The sequence below is a fragment of the Charadrius vociferus genome, unplaced genomic scaffold, assembly GCF_000708025.1.
Source record: "Charadrius vociferus isolate BGI_N301 unplaced genomic scaffold, ASM70802v2 scaffold134, whole genome shotgun sequence".
Classification (NCBI taxonomy): domain Eukaryota; kingdom Metazoa; phylum Chordata; class Aves; order Charadriiformes; family Charadriidae; genus Charadrius; species Charadrius vociferus.
In genome coordinates this window covers 1,441,921-1,465,635 of record NW_009648333.1, presented here as the reverse complement: position 1 = coordinate 1,465,635, position 23,715 = coordinate 1,441,921, and the positions used below count along the sequence as shown (strand labels likewise).

Below are 23,715 nucleotides of genomic sequence, written 5' to 3'. Positions count from 1 at the left end.
CTGGTACAACTTGGGTGCCTACTGCAGAAAGCCTTGTGGTTGATTATATACAGTGCTAGAATTGCATATTTTGAAGTTACAAACTCTAAGCACTTATCTCCAGATGGCTGAGAAAAACACTGATAGCTTTACTTTCCTAAATAAGCAAGGTCAATTCTTAACAAACACAAATTAAGCAGTTTAGAATTCAGATAACAGATAACATGTAGAGGTAAATAAATTAAAAAATACAACGTATTCATTTGTTTAATTATAAATAGTTCTAATACATTTTTTACTATTGTAACTTCCAACTTTCACCTTCAAGGAAAGACCCTATCTGGCAATACATCCTATTAAAAGTATAAAAAGCCAAAAATGCCAGGTAACTTTTAATAAGCACTACCATAAATATCTCCCAGATTATATCTGAAGATACTCAGAAATAAGAGAACAAGCGTCAAAGTAGGGGAAAAAAAGAACAAAATTTAAACAGAGGAAGTTCACTGAAATCTCTACGCAGTAATTTCTTCACAGTAACTTAACATACTCTGGCTAACCCCATACAGCTGACTCCACTGAGGAGAAAAACCTTATTTTTCTGAAGTGCGGTTAGTAATCACAACAGTGGCAAAAAGAAGGTTTCCAGGTCATGGTACTTGAGAGAAGGCCAGTGCCTGTTTGAAAGAATTCATCTCATAGAAAAGAAAAAAACTGTGAAACAATCACACAGTTGAAATATTACAATTAGTTTAAGGTTGGCAGGTTCCACTGGAACAAACTCTTCCTAGCTAATCTTAATATCTCCCAAGAACCTTTAATGATATCTTGAAAGAAACTAAAGAAGTGCAAACTGACTGCAAAGGGACACAAATGGAAAAACTAAGTGTGTTGTATAACTTCAGGCAGCTATATTTGCCTAACTAAAACCTCAAGTCTTAAGTTCTGAATTGCAGTAAGTACACTCTGACAGACTTTCCTGTGGAATTTAAGTCAAGTAGCTTTTAAAACTGATTTTGCCATGTAAATTTTGTCCGCGAGACTAGCACTCTTCCAGAAACAGTGCTAACAGTCCAGGAAGCCTACAGCAAAAGTAAGCGAGGTACGGTGCTGAGGTCACTGCAACTTCAGAAGCTCTTCAGCCCTTTACACGACTTCTTTCCAAAATGGTAGCAACCTGAAGATTTCTTCTGCCAAGTCTATAGTATCTCCAAATCCACATGACGAACATCAGGATTTCGTTGCTGAAATAAAATTTAAAAAAATACATTTTTATTGAAAAATATTCAAACACATTTTTACATATGGATACAAATAATGTATTTCTAGTATGATGCTGGCAACTGGATCACAAATCCCCTTTTCTGGTAACATAGGGATAATTTTAAAATGAGAAATAGTTTCAACAAACATTGCCTATACTGTAAGCAATTTTTTGAAGGCTAAGTCATGTTTTTATTTGCGAATACTTTTCAACATCACAGATAAATTAGTTCTTACGCTTTATAAAGTATGAAGCAGCTCTCTTGATTTTAAGGCAGCAGTTCATTTTTATATAAACTGTCCAAATAAACTTTCTTAAAGTGATATATATATGTGTTTAACAGATATATAGGAATATAATAAGACTGCTGAAATAATTTGTTCTATGCCATTGAAGCTATCTGTAAAGATTCAAAATACTGTTTCTATTAAGAAATATGCATTTTCTGATATTGTAGAAATATGTTATCATCATTACACGGATTGTATAATCCATGAGAGGTTTACTGAAAGTCACTGCTTCAAAGTCATCCAGCATGTGAATCTGACTAGCATATTTAGTAAAGCATATTCAACAGCAATGCAATCACTGAAATCCCTGCTTATACCAAAAAACAGTATTCATGTTTATAAACTAATTAGTCACGATCCTACTCCTCAAAAACCATGAAGAACTGGATCTGCTGGTGCAATTAAACTCAAAAATAATATTTTGATTTTTAAACAGCACCACTCTAGAGACAGAAAATCACAGAATCTTCAGAGTTGGAAGGGACCTCTAGAGATCATCTAGTCCAACTCCCCTGCTAAAGCAGGATTGCCAGGAGCACATTACTCAGGACTGCATCCAGGCGGGTTTGGAAAATCTCCAGAGAAGGGGACTCCACAACCTCCCTGGGCAGCCTGTGCCACTGCTCTGTCACCCGAACCCTGAAGAAGTTTTTCCGTGTTTTTGAATGGAACCTCCTACGTTCCAACTTGTGCCCATTGCCCCTCATTCTGTCACTGGGAACCACTGAAAACAAAACTAGAATATTTATCAAATGTAATAAGCAAAGACAGACATGCTCTTGAGCAGTGTGTCCTGATGACAGGAAGAGGCAGTCATGACTGGACGGTACGTTTGGCAGGCAGTGTAGTTATAGTTCTATATTCATGCCAGAAAAGGTAAGATTAACAGCCACAATACAATTATAAAATTAAAAATGGAAACAATCCTTCATTGCATCAACCAAAGCGTATTTAAATCTCAGAACAAAAAAAGTAATGATAAGAAAGTTATGACAGGCCTATAAAAGTAACACTACTGCTTCAATAAGAGCAAAAAAGTGTTGAGTAAAGCCCTCATCACACACTGATATATTTGACACAATGCTGAGTACCAGATTTAAAAAAAAAAAAAAAGTTGAAACTTGCTTCTTCACAACCAAAACAGATTTCAACAGCCTGTAAGTAAACTGACATTCTGACAATACAGTAACAAAGACACGATCAGGTCTCATTTCATGAAAATTTGTTCTACGGTGGTATAAAACTGAACAAAATAAGTAACAAATGGATCAATGGCAAATTAAGGGTTGGTGGCTAGTCAGAAATTAGTTAATGACAATATAGCAAGAAAATCTGCATTAGGATTATCAACCTCTTCCCCTCTCCCGGTATTTACAAAAATCCCCAAAAGTAGAAGCAGTGATATTGTTTAAAATGTATCACAGAATAAGCACTTGCTAACAAGCAGCTAAATTTTACCTTTAGGTCCTTCTCAAGTCTGTCTACTTCAGCTCCCAGTGTGTCAATGATATTCTCACCGTGCTTAAGCATGAAGGCTTCCAATTCTTCAAGGGTTTTCACTTGTTGTATTTCCTAGGAAGAAAAATTTAAGAGGTTGAGATGAGGGAAAGAAAAGAAAGGAATAACACTACAGGGGGTTTTCCAAGTGGGGGAAAAACACCCAAACCAAACACTTTTCAGCTTTTGCCATTTCCTTTCAAAACGTCATCTGTTCTTAAGTCTCAAAGACACAGAAAAGTAGTATCTATTCAATGAAAACAGCTGGCTTACTATTACACCTGCACTCAATAGAAAACCTTTTATCTTTAATGGATTTTCTCCTTTATTTTCCAAATCAATTTTGAGATTTTCATTCATTTTCTAGAAGTTTCTGGGGTATTCCTTGCTCAGAGCAAGGCAGAGCAGGGTACCCCTGTGTATTCATTCCTCATTTTCATACATTCTTGCTATTCTTTTACACTGCTTACGCTGAGCATCCCATTACCAACCCATCTGAAAATCCACCAAGATTACTATGAATGCTGATGTCAATACAGCTCCTCCATAATATCAAAAAACTTAAAGATAGTTGATAGGAACCCGGACTAGGAGACCTATAGCATACGAGACTGAAAGAATGAGGTCAAGGAAGACAGGATGCTCTGTTCCTCTCTCCAAAGACCCACAGACATCAGAAGCACCACAGCAAGCTGGCCAGAAGCCATTTGCCTTGTAGTATCTCAGCCATAATTTAGACAATACAGCTGCAGTATGTTTAGGGCAAATAGGTTATTGCTAACAGAGTAATTATTAAATAGTTAATTCTTCTTGTGTATACAACTACAACACAACAGCAATTTCTTTCTCCCCTCCCCCTCTATTGCTCTAAACCAGAAGAGGAACAATACAATTGAGTGAGCTTAAAAGATATCCCAATCACAATAACCTGTGACTACAATCACGGCAAGTCTAACAAGAAAAAGAAATGAGATTAATCTGAATGACAGCATTTCAATAAATATTTCACAACTTTAGAAAGAGTAATGTTGATAACTGCTATTTGAATGAGCTAGTTATTTGAAAAACTGTAGATCAAAAGGCAAGCATTAAGTCTGCCCTTGACTTCAGGGGGCTGAGTCCTGCCGAAAGCAGCTATCCTTCAGCAATGGTTTTATAGCTGACACGAGGTTACTACATGAAACTACAACGACCTGTGTAAGAAATAGCTTCCAACCTAGAAACAATCAGGAATAACTTTCCCAACAACACTAGTTGGAAGAACCAGTGAAGGTTGCATGCAAATGCCAAAGGGAATAGTGGATAAAGAACAACAGCTAACAAAGCCTTTGAAAAGTAGTGTACTAAACAGCTGTAACAGCAAAGCAACTGAGACTTGGCAATATAAAACCAAGCAAACCCGCAGTGCCTCAGCTGTACAAAGTTGACAGCACTCTTCCTCTCAAAAATGTGTTAAATAATCCAAGAAGAGATCACTTAGTGCACTATATATAATATACATACACTCTTATGACATTAAAGGGTGGCACATTTCAAAAACTGGGACAATGACTAACGCTTTTAAAAACCACAGTAATTTAAATAAAAATTCAGATAACTTCAAAGTCATGTTTAACGGACAGGCATAAAATGCAGACATCTGACACCTACTCTGCATTTTGAAAGGGTAGCGGAAAAATCTTGTAGCTACTGGTGAAAATGGGTAAGCAAGCAAAACATTTTGCCCACTTAAAACTCTCCTGGTAATTTAGATAAATTATTCTTTATTTTATACTTCATAGCTTTGCCATGTAAAATTCAGCTGAAAGCAGTTTTGCATTTCTATATTGAAGAGAGGAATTAAAAAAAAGCTGCTCTGAACTATCTAAACTACACTAAAATCAGAGACAGACACTTACTTAAGGGTGATTAATTGTTAAACGCTGTCAAAATGCTAAGTCGTGTAATGCAAACAATCCATATTCAAGCCTAGTCTGAATAGCAGGACCTGTAAACTGTAATATCGCATCTTCAGCGCCCAAGGTGAATGGCTCTGCCAAAACAGATTCTTATTCTCAGGTGACAGGCTTCCAGTTTTAACTGGAGATCTTTTAATTCAATTTAAAAATACTGGAATAATTACAATCTTACCAAAATTATTTTGACCAAATCTGCATTTTCCAACAAAAAATTGAATTAAAAGTCTGCCCTCCTCCTACCCAGGCCCTACACAACCCAGAAGTGGGTCTATTTTAGCAGCACGTAATATGATGCTGTGTACAGATATTTAACACACTAACACAAAGTAAAAACATCTGCAATCCTTCAAAATGAAGAAGTGGAATACATCTCATCTACTTGGAAATCTTGGTTTTAGACGTACTTGAAATTGGAAAGTAAGTATCAAATACTTGAAGTTACAAAATCATTTTTAAAAACATACTTGTAGCAGCAGTTCAATGTCTTGTTTTTCCAGGTAAGAACGAGTAACAACCCGTCCATCAAAGTCTACTTCTGCCTTGAATCTCACTTTGCTCATTCCCATGTCTGTGGCTTTAACATCATGAATTGCTCTGAAACACATAATTTTTAAAGAAAATGTAGAACAACATAAAACACACAACTAGCTAGTTTGACTTCTGATGTTAACAATATCATCACACTAAAATGATTGTGTAGTTTTAAAAGGTCATTGTCTGTGACTAATGTATCCTCCTTTTGTCACCATACACTTCTTCCACAGGTATCTGCTACATCAAAAGTATCCCACATCTATAAAGGGCTCAGTGCAATAAAGGACGAACTACAAGAAGCATCACAGATTTAGAACTAGACTAATAGTATTTAAAAACAAAACAAAACCAGTCCCATAATAGAAAGTGAGAACTTCCCTATTCTGAGCTAAACTTTTAAGTTCAACTTACTTGCTACTGCACAGATATTTTTATGCGTATGCACGCAACTACTTAAAAATATTTAAGTACCCTCAATTCTGAGGTGAAGAACAATAATCTTTTGCCAATTACTGAAAACACATTGCAATTATAGAAGTGTCCTTTCAAAGTTACATTTAATATAAGAAAGTTGCAGACATTGTGCTTGGAATTCATTTTTGATGGTACTGAACTACTGATCACAACTAATCACAATACCGCCGTTTGTAAATGCTGAAAATGTGTATTTATTTAAAGGTTCCTGATAGACACTAGAACAGGAATATTGTAATATTTTTGTATTTTGGTCCTTTGAAAACTTCTGTTTTTCTATAGCATAGCTTTGTTCCCGTTTGTTAGATAAACTCTGTGGTGTGTGAATATAGGCAGTAAACACAAAGCCCTCTAATTTTCAGCAAAGTTAGGACCTGTTGTGGTGCATTTCAACAGTGGAATAAATACAAAATAAAATCCTTTTTTTTTTTCTAATTTGATTAACACAAACTTAGTTTATCTTTAAAGCTAAGTAGAATTTAAAATTGCCATGGCTTAGGAAATTTCCACATTTTTCCATAAAGGCCAGAAAAAGCAGAGATTAAAATATGGGGCATAAATCACAAAGAAGTTTGAAATTTTTGAAATGCTTTCTTCTGACATTTCTAAAGCAAAACAGCAAAACAAGTATCTGAGGTCAACTATAAAATATTCCAAAGACTTTGGTTTTATTAACAGAAAAACGCAATCTTCACAAATTTTTAAATTCTAACACAAAACCTAGATTCCGCAATAAAGCTCCCTCGATGGCAAGTACTAAACTTTCTTTCCATTCATTTCACTAAGTTGTGCGATTTGACAACATCTTTCAGTTTAGCATGCCCTTTGTCTTAAGCAAATTTACTCTTCCCATCTAGAAGTGTTTCTTCATCTGAATGTTTATAAATTAGAACTAAGTTCACAGGGGGTGCAGGAAGAAAGCAGAAGCCGTATTTTGGAAGCAGCCCACTACAATGAACAGTCTGCAGAGAACAGGAGGCAGAAATTTAAGATGAACAGCCACAAGAAAAGTTTATGGAATATTTCTTGTAATATTCAGGGTGGAGGAAGGGTAAGCACATTAAAAAAAAAAAGAAATAGAGGATGAACTAAATATAGACACACCAAAAAATACATCTTAGTAAACATTTAAGCAGATTAGAAGAACTATCAGCTCACTGGTAGCAATAAAGAATTTCCAGCTCCAATCAAATTTACACAGCTATTCTGTGGGAAGCTACCAAATCCAAACAGTATTAACTGCAGTAACCTAACTGGCATCAAACTACCTCCCCACACAAGAGGGTATTTAAGATAAGGGATGTGGTTCAATGAGGGTTATTGAAGAGAATTTGAATCCATGTGGTTCAAAAACGTTGAAGATATATCAAGTGCCTATCACAGCTAAGCAAGAAGATAACAAGAGATATTCGAGATTCTCATTAAGCAGTAACTTGATAACAAAATTCAGCAGAATGTAAATGAAAAAAAAGTCTATCTTACTGCTTATAATCTGTCCAGGAAAGATAAGACTGAGTCAGGAGGAGAAAAATCACTAATAATTCAAAAATACAAATGTGCATGCTAAAACTTAAGCTACAAAGCTTCCTTGTGGAAGCTTCTGGATGGCTAGTAGACATCATCAATTCAAACTAGGGAAAAGAGCAAGTTTCACATTAAATTAAAATTTGTCAGAGGACGTCAAGTCCTTCCCCCCACCCCCCTCCAATCCAGATTGACATATTTTCCAGCACAACAGTAGCACAATTACCCAATAGCTACTACAATGAAGTAAAGATTTAAGATGAAACTGTCACTAAGAATAGTTTATGCTTAGGGATCCATGATTACATTCCATAAGAACAGAATCAGGACAGTCTGTACCACAGCATGTATTTTATTTTACAGTTCTGAAAGCCTAATCTCCTAGGCTTCAGTTAAGCTGAACACGAGACAGATTTAGGCACCAAAGGTGTGAATTAAAGTTAAGGATGGAATATTTGTGTAGCAAAAAAAAATAAAATAAACTAATTTTCCAGCTGAGAACAACTCTGAAAGCCCATTCTGCATCACAAATGAAATAAGGGCTACAACTAGAAATTACCAAGCAAAATTAAAAGAAAGGGGAAATAAATAGCTGTGAGCCTGAGAAAGAAATTATGCAGCCCAGCAAATGGATAGCAGAAGCATAAAAGAAGGCACTGTCTGTGATACAAACCAACATATTTTTTTTAAGTATAGCAGAAACAAAAGATAACCTGGAAACAAGCCTGCTACTAGATGGAAATGGTAAAATCGTTACTAATGACATAGAATATGCAGAAACATGCAATAAGCATTGTTCTCTTGATCTAAAAAAGCAAAAATGTATTAGTACAACAAAACATTTCTCTATTAGTAGCAAAGAAGCATACTAGATATTTAAAAGAAAAAAAAAGCTTCTAATTCAGCAGGCTCCATAACCTGCATTCAAGAGTAAAAAGAACCACAAATAAGTATGAAGGCCAATTAATTTTTCATTCTGCAATACTAATGCGAATTAAAAAACAGAGAAGATTAACAACAGTGTGCCAAAATTTAAGAATGGAAAATGAGACAATAACTACAGACAATGTTACCTAACAACTGAAGGAAAATAGTGAAAAAGGTAGAAAAAAAATACATTAAGAGCATTAAATTCCCGTCATCAAGGTTTTAGGGAATGCAGCTCTTGTCAAACAACCCTGATAAAAAAAAAAAAAAAATCCAGATTTAGCTGAAAAAAAGATCAACAACAGAGAGATTATTTTAGTAGTACAGTAGTCAGTATTGCCTGATAAATCAAATACTTGATAATTAGCGGCAGAACATGATGTTCAGGCAAGCTACTGCTAGAATAGTAAGTTAATAAGTGGTGGAGTTGATGGGAGGCAAATATCAGGACCTCTGGATCCTTTGGTCAGTTTGGATTTAACATACCTTCTGATAAACACTAAATGATTCCCTAACATATTTCCTTTGTATTTAGCAGAACACATCTGAAAAGAAAGATTGCAAATCCTGCCGGAAACATCAAGGGAAGACTGTTCTGGGAAGCAGCAACTGCAAAAAGAACTGCATTGAAAACTCAGGTACAGTTTGGTAACTGAACACCCTGAAAGGTTAAAATAAAAAGAGCAAATATTAATCACAGCTGTAGAAGCAGATGAGTACTCAGAAGCTTTTTCTCTACGATTTGGTGTCAGTAGGAAAAATATAAGAGTAGGACATACTACTACAGAACCCCATTTAAGAAAATTACAGAGTCTGAACATTCAAGAAAAAGCTTAGTCTTACAAGCCCAAAGCTATGTTGATGAAAACATACAAGTAGCCTTTTGAAAAAATCCTCGATGCTAAAAGACTTCCTCATTTCACCAGAAAAAGTTGAAAACAAACCAAAAACCCTAACTAACCAAAGGTTCGAATAAGAAAAAAAATAGAGTATCTTTTTCCCCAAATTATGCCTAGTTACAAGCAAAGGTAATATACATTTACACCTCAGAGAATTCTAAGATCGAGACCAGGTGTCTTGTTAGAAGATGTAAGTTAACCAAGCTCAAGATATTAGGCTTGTTACAAGAAGAACTCAGTCAAAGACAAACTGCGCACTAAAGAAAGAGTGATGTATCTAAGAAAGAGATCACTCCAAAGCACATACAGAAAGTCCTGCAAACGCTGTTATGAGAAGTACCTAAACATATTTCAGCTTCTAACTTTACGAGAAACATGTACTTTCTTACCAAGTCTTCACTTTTTTATTCTTCATTTTAAAATTATGTTACTTGTTGTTTTAAAAAAAAGTGTCTACAGCAAGAAGGAGATCAACTAAGTCTGCGCTGCTGAAAAGTTACAGCCATCTACAAAACTGAATATAATATAAAATGGTGCTTAGGATAGGAGAAATTTTATGAGTCCAGCCCGAGACAAGCAACAGCCACCGGTGTACTTTTGGAAAAAAGAACTACAGGGAGTCATGCACAAATAACCATGTGAACTCACCTAAGCTAACACTGTTGAGCACTCCACCATTCAGACTAATCCAGGGCCACAACAAATACTTTAACAGAGTTTAGTTACTGACATGCGAAAATTCTAACACAATCCTATTCCAAAATAGGAACCTTGTTTAGCTTCTGGAATGAAGGGTATGTCCCTCAGATCCGTTCCTTGCAATGGATGATACAGCACTTAGTTTCTTTCAAGTATTCTGGTGTTAACTAGTGGCCTTGTTTTTTTTTCTTCCAGAGCTCAGTAATGACTACGAATAAAAAAAACACTGAAATATTCCAGCCAATTTACACAGAAATATATTCCTGAATAAAGATTAAGACAAAAAGAAAACGGGATTTGCTTCTAAATCAAGGTTAATAGGGTTAAAGTAAGCTAAACCAGCTCCTTAAAAAGCATTTAAACAAGATTTCAGAATTACAATGAGCTATAACTTTATTTCACTGCAAATTGCAGATTTCCAAAGAAAGAAAAATTAGCATTGAGTTCATTCTGTAAGCATCTCACATGCAGAATCTATTACATCATAATACTACTGCAGCACTTCACTGCCAACTGCTACAGAATTCCAGACACTGAATATTAACAGTAACAGAATTTAAATATCTAAGTGCTAATAAACTATAAAAGCAACATTACAGTATCATTTAAGTGCTTGCATTTCATGCATTTGAAAATAGTTTTAAGTTTGTGATGGCTTTCTCATTAAGTTATTGTCAGTTCCTGTAATTAATATAACTGTTAGAACATATTAGCAATTTTATTTCAGCTGTGGAACATCTGAGAGGTCCAAGTATTCACTTATTGAATTTTTTAGCATGGAAATAGAAGTTAGTAATAATTAAGATTCTAAAATCTCAATACAGAAGAATCCACCCTAAAAATAATCAATCTTACCGGATTTCTTTCATTTAAAGTGCTTGAACTATTTTTTCCAAACATTATTTTCCTGCTTCTTGTTGTTCTTAGTAGCGCTTGAGCTGTAAAGATTCTTACCTTACTACAGGATCACTTTCCAGTAACTCGGTGAGTCGCTGCAGTTGCTCAGGTTGAATGGATCGTCCCAACAGGGCTTCAGTGTTAGTGTAGATTAGAAATGCTGACACAGATCCTAACAAAGTTCCAACACCTAGAGACCCCACACTGTCGTAATAAGGGTTTCCTAAACAAGACATGTGAAATTAGTTTCACAGAGCATTTCTAAACCATAGCAGATAATTCAGATTTCACACTGAAAGGAGTACATGAGTTCTGGGGGGGTTGGTTTTTGCTTTCTGGTGGGATTTTTTTTGTTTCTTTTGGGTTTTGGTTTGTTTGGTTTTTTTTAACGCACTGGCAATTCTTTCGACTGCAGAACAAGACAAAGCTGGAAGAATACAGGTTATCTTAAGATAAAGTCTCAAGTCCCTCCTGTCCCTTAGCTACTCTTGTCTCCTGAAGGATTAATAAATAAGTAGACTCTTGTTGGCTATTTGGGTTTCTGTGTATAGATTTATCTTTACTAATATAAAATTATAAAAACCTAAACACAGGTAGCAGCACAAAAGCCTGTGTTCTTTTATCAGTAGCTCAAAAACTCACACCAGAATTAACCATTTCTATATAAGGTGACTTCTATATAAAACAATGAAACTTGCAATTAACTCATTAGAAGCCACAAAGAAACAAAATTACCATATTTATTTTTTTAAAACACTTAAAAAGCAAAAGTCAATACTTAAAAAGGGACAAAAAAATAATCATTCCTCTTTAGAAAACCTAACTGTGCAAAGACAGACTTTGAATCCGTCACCATACAGATCATCCTAACTGTGTGACATAAGTTTGCCGTACTATTCAGGAGCGGCTATTGTAATCTGAAGATAACACTAATACCACAATGTATCAAAAAGAAGGAACGCAGTGCTTCCTTAAATCATCCCCACATGCTCAGGGAGCTGCACACCACTCAATAAGGAAGCTCAAATTATGTAATCCCACCATGGACCAAAGTGATTTACATAACTGACTACAATAAACATAGCTTTAGCAAAAAAATACCCTAGTTTTTATGATCAAATAGCTCAAAAGGAAGTTAGATCCATCTGCATGTACTCTTTCAAGTCTAACCCCATCAATAAGCCGTATAAAAAAACCCAAACTTTTTTTATTTTAAGTATTTTCAACTCAAACTACTAGAAATCCAATCAGAGGACAGTATAAACCTCCAGAAGTTTATACAGTACAACTATCAGAAAAAGAGTAGAGATGTATTTAAGTCAACCAATATAAACTAAATGCTCTGTGTTCACATCATGCACAGGAGGGAACTCCCATCCTGCTTGCCTCAGTCTGAGGCAGAATTTTACCTGTTAAAGAAGTCAGACCCATACAGGTAGCAGCTACGGCCACACTCAGAACTGCTGCAGCATCCTCCAGTAACACCACATTTGTACTAGGATCACGACTCTGCACGACTGCGTATACAACAACAAAAAAGTTACATTGCTTTGGAAAGCTTAGCTTTACTACATTATGCACAGTACTTAAACTATACTAACACCAGCAACTTAAGAGAAAAGTTTCCGTAAGTATATTGGTGTAAACTGAATTTTTGCATAGGCACACACTTCTGAAAGCATTCATAATACACAGAACAAGCCTTGTGCCAGTTACGGAAGCTTCTCCAAAATGTTCAAAAAATTTAAGAGCATTTATCCTGAAAAATGCAAGTAGTTTAATGAAAGTATCTAAGTAGCATTACTTAAATCAACAGGTTTTCACCTAATTTGTATAATGTATTTTTTAATAGAATAGAAAAGAGATCAATAAAGCAAGGGGAAAGGGAATGGTAAAACAGACAAAATTGTTTCTATCATTACACAAATGCCAGTAAATAGGTTCTGTTTTAAATAACCACATACCTTATTGCTATAACGACACATACCATATTGATAAAATGACAGACCCTTGGCTCGAGCACTCCTGCGAATTTCATTTATAGCAACAAGAAGGGTAGCTGAAACAACACCAAGGCAGTTGCTGAAAATGGTTAGAGGCAAAAACACTTGTTTCCACATGGAAAAGAGGGAACTTTTCTGTACATCATAGCAACAGATCATCAAGAAAGCTCCAATTATTGATGCTTTGACATTATTCAAGGTATGTTACCTTGTTTCCTACATGCGTGTCTCCCATACAAATCAGAACAGTTATGTTCACTGATAGTTTAATACCAAAAAGACATTCTACGTATACTTTCCAAATGATGTGTTCTTCAACTTCTTATGTAGACATTATATATTAGATAAGAAAAAGTTTTCCCACTTTTTTTGTTTGTTTACAAGTATTTGCAACAGAGCTCACAACTTTACTGTGTAAGCAAAGACCAAGTATTACTGTAACTACTCACACTGTACCCTGAGAGATTACAAATACTTAAACAGAAATATTTCTTGAAAACGCGTACCTCCTTCAGATACCAACGACCCTGCTAAAATGCAGTATGCCTGTATGAAAAAAAAATAATTCTCAATTATTAAGTTATATGCATATTTGTACAGATCTCTTCACCGTAGGCTATCCAAACACAGCATTCCAGAACCCCATTACCCACTGTGCTGTGTAACTGTCCCTAAACAGAAGGCAACCAACACTATTTGAAACATGCAATATATTGCAAAATAGGAAAGGAGGACCTCTTCGGAGGTGTGAAGGGAAGATGCAGGGTTTTAAGAACAGCTCATTTTGTTATAAGATCAGTTATAGTTTAACATTATTTGTTTTCTTAAAACACATTCTCATTAAGAGTGGTTTGAGCTAATTGTGTTGGGATTCAAACTGACTCAGGAAGTGAACTTCCTGACTGTGCCATTGCTTTCTATTAAGTGACAAACATTAGATACAATATCAAACAAGATTAGCTTACCCAGAGAAGAGATTCTATAGGATGAGGGTGGAGTAAACCTATGATCCCATGATACCAAGAAAGTCCTGCACCCATCATGAAAATGCCCACCCCACTAATCAGGGAGGCAATATAGCGCATGTTTGTGAAACCATACCTAGATGAAAAAGAAAGTGATTTAGGAAAATGAGATTCTATATCTCTGAGAACATGTCTACAAGTTTTTTCCCATTAATTTTTACATGTCTTGAATTATCGTCATATGACTGTGCATCTATTTTAAGACAAAGCTAGAAAATCCAACCTAATCCAAGGACAAAAAAGCCACCTGGAAAATGATATCCAGAACATACAAGGACATCGAGCATAGACATTTTTTCTAATTTATTTTTAAACAAGCTATCTACATAGCTGTATTAGCTCTTGTGCAGAGACTGAGGATTTTGCTACTGAAAAAAACAAAAACCATGCATGTCACTTCTCCACTTCATTGAAATGCTACTTCTAAATGAAAACACTAGTCTTCTAGTCAGCCAGTCTACATATTTCATAATGCTAATTCAAAGGGAATAACATCGGTGGCATCTTTAAGTAGTCCAGCCAGCTGCAAACACTCAACACTTGCAGCTTCTTAGCACAGTGGGAAGAGCTAAAGCAATACTGGAAGTGTACCTCTATTCCTTTATTTTTTTATTAACTTCTACTACAACTAGTACATTTCTTTAGCAACATTTAAAAACTATAGTACAAAAAAATATATTGAAGAAGAAGGGCAAAAAGTGAGAGAGGGGAAGGAGGTACAATGAATATTTAGACAAATTTAAGATTAAAACATTCAAGTTACCTGATGCTCTTAATGAAGAAAAGCTTAACTAATTCTGTAAATTAGATGTATTTTGAACTAGTGCTTTACAGTATGAATGACTTGCCCAAACACGTGAAGTGTAAAGCAGGTCAACACCAAGACAGTATCACGGAAGGCATAGCTTCTAACTTTCATGAAGTTTTAAGAACTTATCAATAATATCCCTGTTACTCAGATAAAAACAAAGAGTAGTTTAAGTCAAACACATCTCCTTATGATACAAGTAGCTGCCTTGCAGAAAAGCACTTTGTTGAAAATAGGAAAAGGACAGTATTTTTTATTTTTAAAAAATCTTGTCTTTCACATGAACAGTGTTTAAAAACAAAGTAAATCTATGTATTGGAAGAGGTGGAAGAGCCCAGAATAACTGAAAGAAATAATGCAAATTAAAATAATACATATCAAAAAGCATACCACAAAAAAAAGAAAAAAAAAAGAAATGTAACATGCATCAAGCCACCGAAGCTAGAACTCCTGCAGTTTGGAAAAAAAATACTTTTTCTTGTTTTATCTATTGCAAAATCAAAAACAATGCACTTCAGAAGTAATACGAAACAGCAGATTAAAAAGAACAAGGTGACACACACACAAGAACTGATCTTACTCCTACATATAATTACCAAAATCATTATTTACTCAAAAAGCTTACGGATGACTAGGGTCAGGCGTCCTTGCAGACTGACTGATGCCCAAAGCTAGCAATGCCTATTTAGGACAGAAGGAAAAAAGCTTTGTTAAAATAAAATTTAAAAATTGAGAAACATTCTGTATCAACTGAACCTGAAAGTTAAAGGCAGATGCAATTTGCTGATCTGTACATCTGCTTTGTTACTGATATTTTATTAGAGCTGGAATATAATCCTCAAAATCTGTCATCTAAATCTACCACCAAAAAAAATGTTAATTACACCCATATATATAGTATATAAGTAATTAGAGTGTGTATATATACATAATTAGTGTTAGTTATAATTTGAGAATTGCAACCAAAAGTGAACATTACGTGGAATCACAAGTGTTGTTGCTCTGCTTCAATGTGAAGGAATGAAGTTGTTCAGGGAACAAAGCTATTATTTAAATAAATCTCTCTTGAACAGAAATTATACAGAGACTAAGGTGATGGAATACTACATTTACAGCAACAATTTTACACTGCAGCTCCTTTCAGTAGTGAACTTTTTATTCTCCAACTAAAGAAAAAAAATATGTTGAAGGAAGAACTAAAAACCTCTTGCTATCTAAATGGCCTATTCGGGATATATTTAATCAGGCATGTATTAAACTATTGTTGTAGTAAGTTATAAATCTAGACCTTAATTTTGCAAAGCATGTGCTTTGTTTTAGGAGTATGAATTACTGAAATACAATAACAAGTACTAAAATTCAGACACTTTAGTCTCTAGCAAGCTGCTTTGAGGTAGCTGTGTTTTCCCCAAAACCACATACTCAAATACTTGAGGGGAAAAAAAAAAAAAGAAAACAAAACACACTTCCAGTGGAACATTTAACTTTCACTTTAAAAAATCAGAATAGCTCTTCCACATACAAGCGGTAGATAATACCCCTATCAAACTTGTTTCGCCTATAAATCAACATGCTTGGGCAAGTGAAAATCACACACAAATTTACAGGGAGGAAGCCTTGAAGTATTATCCATTGAGTTAGTGGAACCCTGTCTTCACTTTATACTGGAACAGCTGAAACATTGTGTAAAAACCATTTACAGAAAAATAGCAAACAAAATGTGAGACCTCAACTCAGTCTTTCTGGATAGAGAAGCATACTAGGTACAAGGAAAGCAAAAAGGCAGCCAAAATTATGTTAACATGCTTTTTAAGATGTTAAGTCTGCTCTAAAGTTCCATGCATTCCTCATATTTGGAGAAGTACAAGACTAGCATTTTATGAGTCACAAGCTATCCAAGGACTTCTCTTGCTTGAGTTGCAGGAGGGTTTCAGCCACTTATCTTTAAGTACTGTCTTTGTTTCCAAAGCCCTGCTATATCAAAAACTGCAACAAGAAAGATTCTTTCTACAGTGGGAGAAGAGGAGATATCAAGGTCTCGTAATGTATGACTCAAGCACAGTAAAGAAAACAGTGAAGAAAAAAAAAGCAAACATCAATTTTGTCCCTGCACACTAATATTACGTGCCCAGCTCTGAGTCTGCCCCCATCACCTATCACAGTAAATGTACCAGGTGTGCTGTGTGCGACTAACTTCCTAATGTTTGTGTAATTGACTCATATTATGACCCACGTAAGCTTTTTTGGTGCACTTTCATCTTGATAGTTATAGAGAAAATAAATTGCAAATTAACTACGGAACAATCAATTATATGAAAAAACAATAGTTTAGAAAAGAAGAACAGAAGCAATTGGGGCAGACAGTTTGAAATAATGTAGATGTATTACAAATAGTATTATATTAGCAGAAATAATAGTCCAAATGCCATTCAAATAGATTTTACTTATAATTACAGGAGACTCTTTCTGGATTCCTTCTGCATTTAAGGCTTCTAGACCAGGTAATTTATTTTACTGTTAACTTATAAATACTCCATCAAATTACTGGCATCAATATAAAAAGAAGACCAGCTAGATAAACCTGTTGAAACCACTAGTTTTGGCACGGAAATTTGCAACAGAGTAACAACAGCTTTGCACTCAGATTGGGCAACAGCAGAAAGAGCTCTGGGCTTAGCAATATTTCTAAAGAAACGTGAAGTCCTGACAAAATATGCCCTCATCTCCCTTACTGTGTGGTAAGAAGTATATATAACAATAATATTACTTTGTAAGGGAGAATCACTTTTGTCTCCAGGAAGCTAAAAAATATACACTTATACTACACACACACAGACAAGAGAACATCTTCCTCTCACTGCACGCACACAGAGCTGGTGACGCTCTTGGACAGCCTTTGTAATCCGAGTGACTGAAACCAGCAATTATTTAATAATAAAGTAAAACACAAAAACACCCTCTCCGAGATGAAACTGTTTATTTGAAAAACATCTTTAAGACTGTTTTGCCTCAAAATTATTTAAATGGTCATTAAATTAAGTACTAGCTCTTTTCCCCCTAAAATATATTACTATTAATTCTAGGAAGCATGTAAACCATACAAAACAGTACAGAAATGATAACTGGTATTGAACAGGAAGACCGCTGTAAATACACAGCAGCACCTGAAAGTCATTTTCAATATGAGTTGCAGCTAATACATTTGGAATTTCTAGGCTTCTCTACAACACCGATGTCATCTATGAGCAAACTTTGTAAAGAAGTATTTTGCCATGTGTTCTATTCCTCCTAAATAAAATACTGTTTTCATGTATCTGGTGTTTACTGTTTAGACAGTACAGGCAAACTAAGGAACACTAGTAGATTGAATTACTGCTTTCAAGTGTAATACAACTACTCTAAGTATCTGGTTTCATTCATGAAAAATTATTACAAGTGCTAACTTAAGCAGAATGGAAAAAATACTCACCTGGTTGCATGTGTCTGCTAAAGAATGTATGGCTTCTGAAAACATACTTGCAGAACCCGTGTAAACCCAAGCAAGGAGCTTAAAGAAAAAATTCAACCCATTTCTGAAAACAAAGAGAAAAAATAGGCTAAAGAACAACAGAATATTTGGTCTTTAACGATTTCAGCAAAACCACAAGTGCTGTATAATCATGCATTACCTGCCAGCAAGTGGTGAAATTAGGTATCAGTTCATTAGAGACCTGTACAGGCAGATAAGGCATACACATTCTCTGCACAGTTACTGTTAAATGCCCTTTCAGCTAAACTTAATATGTAAAGATACACAATTTCTTTTTCCAAAATCAATAACTTCTAAGCAGTCCTGAGTAAGTTACACTTCCTGAAAACTACCATCACATTCACTACTACGGACAACTAATTGCCTACCAGTGGCAGAACGCAAGCCTTAACAATTTCCTTTCTCTTTCTTCAATCCTTTGCCTCCTATACATCCCTTTCTAATACTGGAGTGGAAGGTTCATCACTTCAACCTCAGCTTGGGCAATTCCCAGTAGGATACAAACATAAGGCAACAGACAGGAAGATAAGGCTGTCATTAGATCACACTGTAAAAATTACCTATAGAACTTTTCCATTAAGATGTCCAGCATGACCTGCCAAGTCTTTTTTAGGTTATGAGCTCACTGGAGTAAGCATTGTGTTACATTGTACAGAGCACAATAACTGATAGCACTAATATCAGAGCCTACATTCTCACTTCAAACATTCACTACCAGAATCAGTAGGTTAATTGTTAGAATCATATTACAAAGAAAACCAGACTGGAGGATTTTACCATTCTCCGCTATCTTTTTTAATATATTTGATTTTATCTGGTAATTTGTAAAAGTATTCAGATGACATTAAGTGTTACGAATAAGTATTAACAATATCTTGTAGTTGAATTTTTGAACAACCACATGCCAAGAAATTATATCAAAGTTAGGAGAAGCACAAGTCCAGCCCCTTGCCACACACCAAATTATACAGTTGATGAAATAACATTCATTTCCAAAGTCATCCTTTAAGAATTTCTGCGACAATACATCCACTTCTTCAAGCAAGAGGTAGCACTGTTTTCTATGCCTCCTTCCATCCAAGGACCTGAACGTGCTGTACAATTTTTAATTTAGTCTCATTATCTAGTGAGATGGTGAAGCATCACCATAATTTATAGGCAAGAAGTAAAAAAAATGCGTAAGTTAGTGGATAACCCAAGAAGAAAGGAAGGCTGTTGTAACACTAAACCATAATTTAAACTCCCTGTGTTAATTACAAGTTCTTCCAACTCACAGCATAGTGCATCCTTAGCATAGAAAGAAAATAAAGTAAATTACAGTGGGATTCATGAGCACAGTCTCTTGACTTTTGTATTGTTCTTCTCAATGTTGTATTAATGGAGTTGACAGCTTATCTGAAGGTACAATTCAGTTGTGTGGCCCCCACCTGTTCAGATGATACAACAGGCACTCAGCTGATATTTTATTTCACCCCTACAAATTCCAAATTTGTGGGGGATTTGACATCCTAGAAAGCTAAGAAGAAACCACACTAACGTTTTCAAGGTCCAGAAAAATCAATTTGTTAATGATGTCCAGTAAATTGGAGGCATAGGATAGAAAGATGAAGAGTGCTACACAGGAAATAATTACAAAAAACCTAGTGAGTCTACAGAACCATCAAGGCTATCTCGTGTTTCCTGTCTAACTAGATGATTGCATCAATAAGACAATAGAAAAAAGCCAGTTGGGGGCAGGGGGAAGGTCAGGTTTTCACTGCAAGTAAATTATGCATTGCTTTAAAAAACAAATTCACCACTACATTAGAAAATAATAAGCCCTATGAAAGCCTAAAGTCTGTTGAAGAAATACTAAAGAGATTTTAAACAGCAGAGGGAGTATAATCCAAAACCAGCAGATTCTGAGAAGGCAGTAAAAATACTCTGAATCAGTTTGAAACAAAGTTATCTTTTATATCAGTGACCACAAGTTCAGAAAGTATTTTCTCTATTAACGAACGGACTGATTTAGCAACCTCATTTCTATCTGCATGGACCTGAAAGAGTGGGAAAGCTAAGTCTAAAAAAGACTTACTGTCACGATTTAGACATCATGCCAAGAAATAACAAGAAAAAAAAAACCCAAACCATTATTTATTAGGTATAATTCTCTTGCTTATTAAACCTACTACTATACAGCATTTTCTAATAAGCCTCTCTTCTGCACCTAGAAAATAAGCAGTTTCATTCAACACAGCTGTTTATAACTGTATTCCAAAGTCCACATAGGAGGTATACATTCACCAACAAAGGAGGGGGGGAAGTGTTGAAACTGATACACACCTTCCTTGCTGTCAGAAGTCTTGTCAATTTTAGTATAAAGTCTAAATTTAATTAGTAACTTTAAGATGTGAGTCAGCCTCTTTGGAAAAAAAAAAAAAAAAAACACCAAACCAAATACAAAAGTAGATCAAAATCAGTTATTCAAATCAAGGTTCCTAACTTAACAATTTAAATTAGAATTAAAACAAATTCAAATAAACCTATCCTGACTGCACTGAAAACTTGAAAAAATTAAGGGGCATTAATACTTGCTTTTACATATTTATCATTCCAAATTTGTTTCAAAGGTAACACCTCAAAACCCCAAGATGTATATGGGGAACAGGAATTATGGAGAATTGAGAAATACATATGGCAAATTGTACTACCATGTGGTTGCCCATTTTTTATACTCTACCTTACAGCATAAGATCTAGAAGATCTACAAGATCTAGGTAAGTCTAGAAGAAGTCTGATTTACACAACCATCCCAGTCTACCTACATAAAATATTTCAGCTTTTTAACGACAATAAAAAAATAAATGTCAAAATTTAAAAAATTCAAACTGAAAATATCAGATCCATTATGAATCAAGGGGGGAAAAAAAAAAAAATCTATTTAGGCTCTAGATTTGAGAACTAAACACATTTCATCACATCTGTTTCCAAAGAAGCAGTAACACTGCCAACATCCTTGACGACTAGTATTTTTAAAACAATCTTATATACTGTGCAAACTTTGTATTGTTTAAAAGGTAAAACATTAGCATGACAATGAAATCACTTCAACAATGCCAGACTCTGAAGAGTGTTTTGCTAATAACAAACCATTCCCTTTTTGATAAACAACATTGCCTTCTGGTACTTCTCTAACAGAGCTTCAAATTTTTTCCTCACACACATGATTCTGTCAACAAGACACAGTACACCAACACAGCTGGTCTATACCCTCACACATAAATCCATAGAGAACTTTGCTTTTGATTGAACCATGTTTCATCCTCACTGGGGAAGCCTGAAGTTTGTGAAAAGCCCACCAAATCATTCCAACTGGAGAAGTTAAGACAGATTGGGCTTTCTTGACCCAAAACCAGAAGCCATTAAAAATCACGCTGATGTCAAAAAGATCAGGGCCATGAACTAAGAAGCACTGATGGTGGCCTTGACTTAAATCTCTGAAAAGTCATCAGGTATGTAAGGGCTACAAGAGATCCTTTTAACTTCTAAACAACCTCCACAAAAAGATGATTGAGCAATGCAACAGGGTCTACAAACTTCTCCTGGCCTGGCTGCCAGGGATTCCCTTATAAAAATGCCTAATTGTCCAAAAGGCATTTATGAAGTGAAGAGAGTGTAATGTTTGTAGTAATGCCCTATTTACAAAGCAGGAGGAAAGATCCGTTTTCTCTAGATAATTGTAAGAGAGTAAAGGAGGTAGAAATGACTATACAACACCATGCCAAACCCCCTCCCCCCGCCCTTTTTTTTTTTCTTATTAGAAACATCCATACTAGCAGTTATTATGTTTTTAACTTGGAAAGCTCTGAATAATTAAGAGTAGAATACTCAATAAAGAGGGGGGGTTCAGTCAAAAGAGCTTTGTGGTTTTTTCACCCATGCAAAAAGCATATAGTCTTGTAGGATAACTCAGAGTTATTTTGTGCTCAAAATGTTCATTCCTGTGCCAATTTCTCCTATGTTTCTATTTTGCTCCCTTATGTTGATAGTGTCTTAGCAAATAAATAACTTTCATAAAATCAAATTTATTTTAAAAATTCACGGGTTTTATGGCAAGTAAATTTTAGCTGTCATTTCCTGAGAGAAACTTAACACAATTCTGCATATTTCATGCCAGACAGTCTGTGTTCATTCGCTTTAAATCAGAATCATTAGCTTAGTTTTGTTTCATTCAAACTTGTAAGACATGTGAAAGCCAAAAACCTCACAAAACATCCCCTTATCTGTTACAGAAGAAAAGAGCTGAATAGCAGCAGAAAGAGAAATGTGAATGCTTTTCTGTTGGTTATATGGAAGATTGTTTAAAACATATGAAAAGCTTCCTCTCAAGAAGGAGCAAGAAAAAAAGGAAAACCTTAAATGCCTGCCTCTCCTTGTCCTTCAAAATTTCAGGTTTTACTTTATTAAACTGTTTAGTCTGATCAACTTCAAAAAATTTGCTCTTCTTTGATCAGAGATATATTCTATATATCTATATCTATAGATAGATATATTCTATCTCTGATCTCTATATACTGATGAATGTATTTACCTAAAGTCTCCCATCAACAATGAATAAACAAATCCATTAACTTCAGTTACAGAGACACAGGTTATCTTTAGCTTGAATACACAGACTGTTCTCATTTCCAGGATAATAAAAATAAATTGTTTTATACTTGCATAAACAAAACATTCATTTTTTCAAACTTACATGCAAATAGCTACCATTACCACCTTCCCTGGTCCCTTGAAAAACATAGCTGCTGCACTGGAGCGTGGCTATATAAAGAAATAAGAGATTATTAAAATAAAATAACCAAATCTTGACCTCATGAAAGACCTACCGTACAAATTACTAAATAAAAACTTTGCATTGCCCTGTATTGCAAAAGTAAAGCTACAGTCCTTGAAGCCCACTAATTTACTACTGAATGCTCACCCAAACTGCAGTTGGGTCTCACATATTTGTACAAATGGATGGCTATAAAAAGGATAAACAGCCAACAAAGCCTCCACCACGGGCCACTGCAACCATAAGGACAGGAGCCAGCTGTGCAGCAGAAAGATTAAGAAATCATTCAACCATAGCAGAGCACCTGGATCTGGGGAATGGGTCTGCTTAAGCAAAGCAGAATGGCCAGTACGGCATAGAGCAAAGTGTTAACGTTCTGGGTTGGTGTTTTGGGTTTTTTTCTTAATAAACCTACTTCATTTCTTTCAATTAACAATGTATTTACTATACACGTTTAGAAGCTATAGATGAAATCACAAATACAGCTGCAATTTCGTTAATAAGAAAGTAACTGACAAAAAAAAACGAAACCCAAACACCTTACTGGTGGATTACAGCACTACAGTAGGAACCCACTTAAACTGGCATCATAACA

General features: G+C 35.1%; 1 protein-coding gene across 1 annotated transcript in view; it reads right to left on the bottom strand.

The window, feature by feature from the left end:
* Positions 1 to 245: 245 nt before the first annotated feature.
* SLC30A9 (solute carrier family 30 (zinc transporter), member 9) overlaps positions 246 to 23,715 on the bottom strand; it is a 35,105-nt gene continuing 11,635 nt past the window's right edge. The window contains exons 7-17 of the mRNA XM_009884957.1: positions 23,040 to 23,107; positions 18,248 to 18,350; positions 15,404 to 15,459; positions 13,911 to 14,046; positions 13,452 to 13,491; positions 12,930 to 13,001; positions 12,352 to 12,459; positions 11,000 to 11,165; positions 5,453 to 5,582; positions 2,992 to 3,105; positions 246 to 1,223 (exon numbers count right to left, since the gene is read on the bottom strand). Of these exons, the coding sequence (XP_009883259.1) occupies positions 1,179 to 1,223; positions 2,992 to 3,105; positions 5,453 to 5,582; positions 11,000 to 11,165; positions 12,352 to 12,459; positions 12,930 to 13,001; positions 13,452 to 13,491; positions 13,911 to 14,046; positions 15,404 to 15,459; positions 18,248 to 18,350; positions 23,040 to 23,107 (1,038 nt within the window). The 3' untranslated portion in view covers positions 246 to 1,178. The remainder of the gene's footprint in view (positions 1,224 to 2,991; positions 3,106 to 5,452; positions 5,583 to 10,999; positions 11,166 to 12,351; positions 12,460 to 12,929; positions 13,002 to 13,451; positions 13,492 to 13,910; positions 14,047 to 15,403; positions 15,460 to 18,247; positions 18,351 to 23,039; positions 23,108 to 23,715) is intronic.